This window comes from Sardina pilchardus, chromosome 15 (assembly GCF_963854185.1).
Source record: "Sardina pilchardus chromosome 15, fSarPil1.1, whole genome shotgun sequence".
NCBI classification, from domain to species: Eukaryota; Metazoa; Chordata; class Actinopteri; order Clupeiformes; family Clupeidae; genus Sardina; species Sardina pilchardus.
In genome coordinates this window covers 1971442-1980822 of record NC_085008.1, presented here as the reverse complement: position 1 = coordinate 1980822, position 9381 = coordinate 1971442, and the positions used below count along the sequence as shown (strand labels likewise).

Sequence of the window (9381 nt, the reverse complement as noted above, 5' to 3'; positions counted from 1 at the left end):
GGCACATGAACACCTTTACACATCTGCAGCGGGCCAATCAGGCACAAGAACACCTTTACACAGCGCTGCTGCGAGCCAATCAGGCACATTAACACCTTTACACATCGCCCGCCCATAGACCTCTGAAGTTAGCCTACAAAAAAGCTACCATCTTTTCCCAAATAAGGAGATCCGGTATCTTGAATTTTTTTTTTCTATGGGAAAGTAACATGGGGATTTTCAATTATCGCACCTGTTAAACTCTCGCAGACGTTTTTCGCTACACAGTTTTCTCCACTGCTGTCTAGTGGATACGGTGATCTTCGGAAGGTTAAAACGGCACACTTTGATCTTTGCTACCCCAGAGCTAACTGGCAATGCAACTTGCCATAGGCAGTTAGCTTGAATTAACTCCCGGATCTCCTTATATGGGCAAAGATGCCATTTGTCTGGTCAGTGAGGAACCGGCAGTGACGCTGCACTTGGTGAAAACAAACAACTGTCGAAGTGTTTCCATGGTCACCCATCCGTGTCGTTTGGCACTGCTAAATATACAGGTGCATCTAAACAAGTAGAATGTTGTGGAAAAGTATTATAGATTCACTGCTCATAAAATGAACCATTTCAAGCCACTTTTTTTGTTTGATATCGATAGTTATAGCTTCCAGTTTGTGAAAATCAAAAATCAATATTTTGCAGGTCTTGGGCAGGGCAGGGCCGTGTGTGTATGTGTGTGTGTGTTGACGCACCTCTTTGCAGATGGCAGTGTGTCAGCTGCACTTGGGCTGCTGGTAGGTCTTGGACAGGGGTGTGTGTGTGTGTGTGTGTGTGTGTGTGCGCGCGCGCCCACATGTTTGTGTGTGTGTGTGTACGCACCTCTTTGCAAATGGCGGTGCGTCCGCTGCACTTGGGCTGCTGGTAGGTCTTGGGCAGGGGTGTGTGTGTGTGTGTGTGTGTGTGTGTGTGTGTGTGTGTGTGTGTGTGTGTGTGTGTGTGTGTGTGTGTGTGTGTGTGTGTACGCACCTCTTTGCAGATGGCGGTGCGTCCGCTGCACTTGGGCTGCTGGTATGTCTTGGGCAGGGGTGTGTGTGTGTGTGTGTGTGTGTGTGTGTGTGTGTGTGTGTGTGTGTGTGTGTGTGTGTGTGTGTGTGTGTGTGTGTGTGTGTGTGTGTGTGCGCACCTCTTTGCAGATGGCTGTGCGCCCGCTGCACTTGGGCTGCTGGTAGGTCTTGGGCAGGGGTGTGTGTGTGTGTGTGTGTGTGTGTGTGTGTGTGTGTGCGCACCTCTTTGCAGATGGCTGTGCGTCCGCTGCACTTGGGCTGCTGGTAGGTCTTGGGCAGGGGTGTGTGTGTGTGTGTGTGTGTGTGTGTGTGTGTGTGTGTGCACCTCTTTGCAGATGGCTGTGCGTCCGCTGCACTTGGGCTGCTGGTAGGTCTTGGGCAGGGGTGTGTGTGTGTGTGTGTGTGTGTGTGTGTGTGTGTGTGTGTGTGTGTGTGTGCGCGCACCTCTTTGCAGATGGCGGTGCGTCCGCTGCACTTGGGCTGCTGGTAGGTCTTGGGCAGGGGTGTGTGTGTGTGTGTGTGTGTGTGTGTGTGTGTGTGTGTGTGCGCACCTCTTTGCAGATGGCGGTGCGTCCGCTGCACTTGGGCTGCTGGTAGGTCTTGGGCAGGGGTGTGTGTGTGTGTGTGTGTGTGTGTGTGTGTGTGTGTGTGTGTGTGTGTGTGTGTGTGTGTGTGTGTGTGTGTGTGTGTGCGCACCTCTTTGCAGATGGCGGTGCGTCCGCTGCACTTGGGCTGCTGGTAGGTCTTGGGCAGGGGTGTGTGTGTGTGTGTGTGTGTGTGTGTGTGTGTGTGTGTGTGTGTGTGCGCACCTCTTTGCAGATGGCTGTGCGTCCGCTGCACTTGGGCTGCTGGTAGGTCTTGGGCAGGGGGGTGTGTGTGTGTGTGTGTGTGTGTGTGTGTGCACCTCTTTGCAGATGGCTGTGCGTCCGCTGCACTTGGGCTGCTGGTAGGTCTTGGGCAGGGGTGTGTGTGTGTGTGTGTGTGTGTGTGTGTGTGTGTGTGTGTGTGTGTGCGCGCACCTCTTTGCAGATGGCTGTGCGCCCGCTGCACTTGGGCTGCTGGTAGGTCTTGGGCAGGGCGCGGTAGCTGGAGCCCAGACGCTTGCAGGACGCGTAGTCCACCTCGCGGCCGCCGCCACCCTCCATGTAGCGGTCGGCCAATCCCGACGAGGCGTGGGACAGCTCCTTCTCCCCCAGGAAGGACTTGAACTGCGTGTACAGCTCCGGGAACTTCCTGCAGAACACGGAACACGGAACAGGGAGGCGGTTAAACCGGAACAACAAGGATCGCTCTTATTCTCAATTCTGCAACTTAATACATAAACAGACAAATATGTGTGTGTGTGTGTGTGTGTGTGAGTGTGTGTGTGTGTGTGTGTGTACACTGTAGACATGTAGACTAGTGGGAGTAATCCAGAATAAGCCCTATTTAATGTGCACGTGTGGGCGAGCATGTATGGCAGCACACATCAATCAAACACTGGGGGATTACATGAAATCAGACACGCACACACACGCGCACACACACACACACACGCACGCACACTGTAATTTCCCAACTATTGGCCGCGGTTTATACATTGATTTATAAAATTTTTTACATCTATGAGGTTAATACACCAGAGCAGTCAATATGGCATTAATATAGTTTTGCTTCTTTTAACTTGCATGAAACACTGCCCTGCGGCGTATACACAATGTGGCTAATACACAGGAAATCACTTGACATGAGATCAGAAGGCAGTATTTGTTTGGATGCGGTTCCAACATGGTAACCAGCAGGTCAGACACAGGACAGGCCGCTCGTGAGGCAACGTACCCCAAGAAGGGGGTGACCAGCTGGAGCAGCTCGGCGGCAGACACCACCTCCTGGTTGAAGAGGGCGATGCAGCGCAGGAAGTTCTCATAGACCTCCTGACTCTTAAAGAGGCGCCGCACCTGAGGGGCACACACACACCACAGTGAGTCAGTCACACACACACACACACTCTCACACCACAGTGAGTCTCACACACAAACACACACACACATAAGCCCTGACATTTAAGAGTCACCGCACCTGGGGGGGATACACACACCACAACAAGTCAATCACTAACACACACACACACACCCCCCTCTCAGCATTCCACACCAGCTTACACCTCTCAACCCACCTTATCGAAGAACGAGAACTCTCGCAGAACTCCATGCTTTCCGACTGAAGCAAAGGACTGGTCTTTTGAACAGGAGTATTTCATCTTTTTCTGGAGAGAACAAAAAGAAAGAAAAGCATCCCTTTATGCCTCTGGCTGGTAATTTACGGCCTCTAGTCTGGACTGTCTGTGTGGGTGTGTCGCTAGCTAGCTGACCACTAGCAGTCTGTAGCCTGGTCTGTGTGGGTGTGTCGCTAGCTAGCTGGCCACTAGCGGTCTATAGCCTGGTCTGTGTGGGTGTGTCGCTAGCTAGCTGGCCACTAGCGATCTATAGCCTGGTTTGTGTGGGTGTGTCGCTAGCTAGCTGACCACTAGCAGTCTGTAGCCTGGTCTGTGGGTGTGTCGCTAGCTAACTAGCTGAGTGTTAGCGGCCTGTAGCCTGGTTGCCCATCTGTGTGGGTGTGTAGCTAGCTAACTGGGCACCAGTGGGCTGGTCTATATGGATGTGTAGCTGGCTAGCTGGGCACTAGCGATCTGTAGCCTGGTCTGTGTGAGTGTGTCACTACGTAACTGTCTGAGTGCTAGCGGCCTGCAGCCAGATCCATCTGTACAGTATGTGTGGGTGTGTAGCTAGCTAGCCAGGCACTAGACAGCAGCCTGGTCTGTCTGAGTGGGTGTGTAGCTAGCTAGCCAGGTACTAGACAGTAGCCGGTCTGTCTGAGTGGGTGTAGCGCGGCGTTAGCGGCTGACCTTTAGCAGGGGGGTCATGTGCGGGAGCAGCATGGGTCTGGGCCTCTTCTTGCTCTGCTTGCTCAGCTCCTCCTCCTCCGCCTTCTTCAGGTGGTCTTTTCCCGTCAGGGAGCTGCTGGTGAACTGCAATGCACCATTACATTACATTACATTGCATTACAGTAGATTACATTATATTACTGCACTACTTTACAGTACAGTACATTATATTACACTACATTACTGTACATTGCATTACTGTACATTGCATTACATTACATTAGAATACATTAGATAACATTACATTAGGTTTGGCTGAGGCTTTTTTACCAAAGCGACTAACAATGCACCACTATCACCACACATGCCTTAGAGACTAATCCAACTGAGAAAGATCCATCAAGACCAGAAGAGATGTTCACAGGGAAACAACAATCATGTGGGAATGGTCTTTTGTGCCATGTTTATCAAATGAGAAACAAGTGGAAACTTATGAGCGTCACAGTTACCAACGACATCTCCCAATCTAGCCAATCCCACTCCACCTCACCTAAACACAGATGGCCAACTGACTGTACAAATGTGGAAATGTTCTAACCAGGGATCTCTTGGCGTCTGGCAGGAACTGTCCAAACTCGGCCAGGAGGTCCTCCTGTCCTTTGAAGAGGCTGGCCACCTTGGAGAAGACCTCGTCCTCCGTCATGCCCGCGCTGCCCCGCGCCCGGCTCTCCTTGATCTCCAGCTGCTCCTTCTGCAACACCCAACATGGGACATTAACCAGCTGCTCCTACTGCAACACCCAACATGGGACATTAACCAGCTGCTCCTTCTGCAACACCCAACATGGGACATTAACCAGCTGCTCCTTCTGCAACACCCAACATGGGACATTAACCAGCTGCTCCTTCTGCAACACCCAACATGGGACATTAACCAGCACACTCGTGCACAGCCACCGGTCCACAGAGGGATCAATTCCGTTAGGTATACTATCCAACGGCTCTACCTGCAACATGTGCAAGTATAACATGTTCTCATACTGTACGAATACATAGACTACATGCGTCACAGCTCTACCTGCAACATGTGCAAGTACAACATGTTCTCATACTGTACCAATACATAGACCACAGATCTACCTGCAACATGTGCAAGTATAACATGTTCTCATACTGAATGAATACATAGACTACATGCCTCACAGCTCACCTCAATATGACAAAACATTTACATCTCACTTCAACATCTCACCAACACTTCAACCAACATGCACAAAAAGAGCTATGCAGTTAAAATGAACACACAACACAAGACTAGAAAAGTTGTTTTACAGCTCTTTGGATGAGTAGCCTACGCAGCAGTGTGAACTGGACTGGCCGTGGCTCGAACCTGGTAAGTGTGCAGTATCTCCAGGAAGGAGCGGTAGGTCTCGGGGTGCTCCAGGAAGCGGTTCTTGATCTTGTTGACGTAGCTGATGGCGCTGTCGAACTCCACGGGGCTGGGCTCGGAGGCGGGGGAGGAGGAGCCAGCCGAGGGCTGGGCGTGGCTCTCTCGGCTGGGGAGGGGCAGCGAGAGCCTGGAGGAGGAGACGCTCTCTAGCGCCGCCCCTGAGGCCGAGGGGGAGGAGATGCTGTCGGGCGACGCAATGGACTCGCTCGGCGCGGGGCCGCCGCCGCCTTCGGTCGCCGTGGACGCAGAGGAACGGACAGGTGCCGTCGTGCCCACCACAGCCTTACTCTGCCCCGCTGAATTCTGGGAAGGAAAGGGTATCAAATGAGAAAGGAGCTGCACAGCTCACCAAGACTCTATTCACAGGTGAGCAATGGTGCCAAGGCAGGTACATTATTGTACATTTTTATTCTTTGATAAATAACTGAATCAAATATAATTTACTTTATTGATCTAAAGGTTCTAAAGGTTCTATAGGAACCATTCAGGGCCATCAAGAAATAATGAATGGAGAGCTTCTTGAAATGTACTTCATTAATTAAAAACCAACCACATCTGCAGCAGTGCGCATAATCATTTACGTCTGGCTCGTGAGAAAAATGGTGGTTATTATGTGGTCACACTTCATGGTCAGTGACAGGGACTGCCTGTTGATTAAAAGTGTTGTGAAAGGAGTGTGTGCTGTGAAGGGAGTGTGTTTGGAAACCTACTTGTCCAGAGAAGGGGGACTGCAGGAACACCAGGCCATTCTTGGGAATCTCTATTCGGTAGCCGGGGGGCAGGAAGGCATTAAATCCCAACACCAGATCGGGGTGTCCGTGGAAAAGCTGAGACACTCGGTTTATTACTCCCGGGGTATCAATGCTGCAGGGGCAAGTCAGAGGGGCAATATCAGTGTCAGAGCTGTCACAGGCAACATGTTCACACATGCAATGTCAATTAGCCACTGCTGCTTGCCTTGTGTAAGAAGACATCTTGCTAATATAACTACAGAATGTTCTGAATGAACACGGGCCAATCTCGTGAAATTACTGTTAAATATTCTGAGCGTCTACATGTCAGTTTGGCACATAATCAGGGTAAGTCAGCTCACTGAGTTGAGTTCTAATTTAACCAGCTGCCTGATACTTAGGTTATCAATCAATGCCATTTCACATTAGCTGTAGTTCAAATCATGCATTTCACATTCAATCTACACAAGAAATATCCAAAACCTTACGCTCCAGTTTATATAATGACTTTCTTAACTAGGAGTATGATTATCTTTGCCTGTGCAACTTTACATAAACAATGCATGGCCCAGCTTATTCTATAGTAATTGTAACTGTAAGCAATGTTATTACAAAATGCAGCCAATTGCAAAACACTGATATTTTTCGATTATTGCTTAAGGAGGCTCATAACAGTGCTCCTACTTCACCGCTGACTTTCAATGTACTGCTGATTGGAGGGCGCATCTTTATTCAGGCAGGGTGTTCTAAATCAATAGAGAGGGGCCAGGGTAATTACTATCATGCAGTGTGATGCATATCACGACTAACCTTTGAGACTTGAATTCTTTCATGATATCCAGGAATTTGTTATAAATCCCCGGATCATTTCCGAACCGTATTTTGACTTGATCAAGATATGACAAGGCATCTTCGACCTACGGAGTGTAACAATGTGTCAAAAGAAAGCAGAGACAGGAGCACAGAACACTGGACATGAATGCATTTCTACCCATGATAGGACATCTGTGCGAGCCTTCCATCTTGACGTTATTATCCAGAGAGCTTTAAATATACCTCTGAAAGAACTACCCTGGTATGCCGTCTATTACTATATGGCCGAGCTGGATAGCTTGCAGAGGGAATGTTCCTACGATCCCTGTATGAAAGCATAACGTGTCCGGATATCTGCAACAGAATTTTTCCTGCAAGCTAACGAAACGCTACCTTGCTTGCACTTGCCCTGGATGTAACGTAGTATTCTGTGCGGTTTTAATCGACCTTACTGTCAACAACATTCTCTAACCAAAGCAAAGAGTTGCCAGCTGGCTCCACCAATACAGTACACAAATGGAGGAACTGCAAACCAGCCATATAGCTTTCCAGCTATTGATAGACAGAGGTTACAAATAAGTTAATATGGCTCATTACGACATTAGTTTACAAATAGCTGAGGTGGCGAGTCAAAATAAACAATTTAAACGACAGTACAATGGCAATTGACGACGTTGCTTGACGCAACAACGAGCTATGTCTTAGTTAAACTGACAAGTCGCTAGCAAAGCTAGCTAACAAAGACAAAACTAGTAACAGAATCGCATACTCAAAGCAAAGGGGAAAACTCTTGATTTCCTCAACTGCTAGCCATCGACAGTTAACGTTAGCTGTAGCCCGGGATATTTGTTTGAGAAGTCGGGTTTCTTAACAAACTTCAAACTAGTGTATTCTAGCAAATTGGCGACGTTAACTTTACATGATAAAACAAAGCAGCAGGGAACAACTTAAGAGGGAACAAGGAACATACGAAAGCAAATTACGGTAGCCAACTCAGCTAGCTAGCTATCAACAAATAATCCTTATCGTGGGTTTAGGTACGTTATGTTCTGTTTCCACTAGTTCCGACCACTACTAGTTTGATACATTTTGGGAATTCTGTTCGCTAATCCTAACGTCGGTGTTTCCTATGGAGGCAGGGCTGACGTTACTGGAAAAAAGACTGTGTTGATTTAGCTAGGTCTCCGGACAACTCATTCACTCTTTTTCCGTGTGCGCTTAGGAAGATAGCCACAGCCATGCTAGCAAAGGCTATACTACTTTTATCTCTTCATTGTCTTACCTTCAGTTTTTGAAAGTGCTGTTGTTGTACTTGCTTTTGTACAACATAGGCTTTGTCCTGAATTTGGTTTATTTGCTTCGCGTTGCTGTGTGCCTGAATTTTAGCCATTGTGTTCAGTAGGTTGCTACTGATATAGTATTCGATTGCTTTCCAGGCTCTTTTGACGCTTTATTTATCTATAAAGCAGTCGACAAATCAGTTCTTCGTCGGGTGGCAAGCTAGCTACGTATCGCTAAAGCTAGCTTCCATCATTTACTCACTGAATGGCTAGCTAGCTCGCTAGCCAGCAAAAGAAAAAAGATCTCCACCAAGTAATAGAGCAAGCAAATTTTGTTATGCCGCTAAGGCACTAACCGATGTAAAAGTATATGATTTTGCAGTCTTAACACAAATGGTTATAGACAACAGCAGTGCGAGGTGTTATTTTAAATAACTATTCCTTATCTCTTTAAATTCGGCGGCAGCTGTGCAGTCTTGACGCCCGGAAGTGAAGGTACCCAAGTGCGCAATCTCAGTCAAAATAAGGCGGGGCTAAACTTCACCGCTCCACAAGACACACCCACTGTTTCTGTACTGAGGCCAGCACTGTACTGTAGCCAAGAGTAGGCTACTCCTACCTCCGTGTACAGACAAGTTTCACGCATCATAAACGGCCCTTTATTTAGCAGACAGACCAAAGCGCAAACATGCATACTGTTGTTCATGTTTATGGTTCTTAGCAGACGATTTTCTCCAAAGGGACTTACTTACAGTGACATCAATGGACACATCACCATTAAAATGAACAGTTTAGGCTGAAAGTCATATGACCTAAATACTAAAAATAGTACTAATAAATAGACTAAAGACAATGGTAAGAATAACAACAACACCCATAAACTAACACAAATCATATACAGTCACCTATCATTCCACCAAGAATAACTCAGAGGAAGAGTCTCCCTACTACCCCCCCCCCCCCCCCTGACAATTTCACTGCATTCTTTAGCCCATTAGTAATCATATGTGACAAATAAACCACCTTGTATCCTTGTATCTTTACTGTTAGAGACGGTTGCTATCTTTGCTGTGACTGCATTGTGTGGGATGTAGAGCTGTATCATGGAATCTAGACAGCAAGGTGCAGATCTAGTGAGTATCCTATAGACCAGAATGAGGCATTTTAACATAGAGGTACCTAAAAAAATATTTAGCAGACTGAGG

At 47.9% G+C, this 9381-nt stretch overlaps 1 protein-coding gene across 1 annotated transcript in view; it reads right to left on the bottom strand.

The window, feature by feature from the left end:
- The window catches only part of sin3b (SIN3 transcription regulator family member B), a 30381-nt gene extending 21729 nt beyond the window's left edge, over positions 1–8652 (bottom strand). Inside the window, exons 1-9 of the mRNA XM_062555760.1 lie at positions 8179–8652; positions 6894–7000; positions 6063–6216; positions 5293–5655; positions 4502–4654; positions 3925–4047; positions 3196–3285; positions 2859–2977; positions 2060–2273 (exon numbers count right to left, since the gene is read on the bottom strand). Coding sequence (XP_062411744.1) covers positions 2060–2273; positions 2859–2977; positions 3196–3285; positions 3925–4047; positions 4502–4654; positions 5293–5655; positions 6063–6216; positions 6894–7000; positions 8179–8286 — 1431 coding nt within the window. The 5' untranslated portion in view covers positions 8287–8652. The remainder of the gene's footprint in view (positions 1–2059; positions 2274–2858; positions 2978–3195; positions 3286–3924; positions 4048–4501; positions 4655–5292; positions 5656–6062; positions 6217–6893; positions 7001–8178) is intronic.
- Positions 8653–9381: the final 729 nt, after the last annotated feature.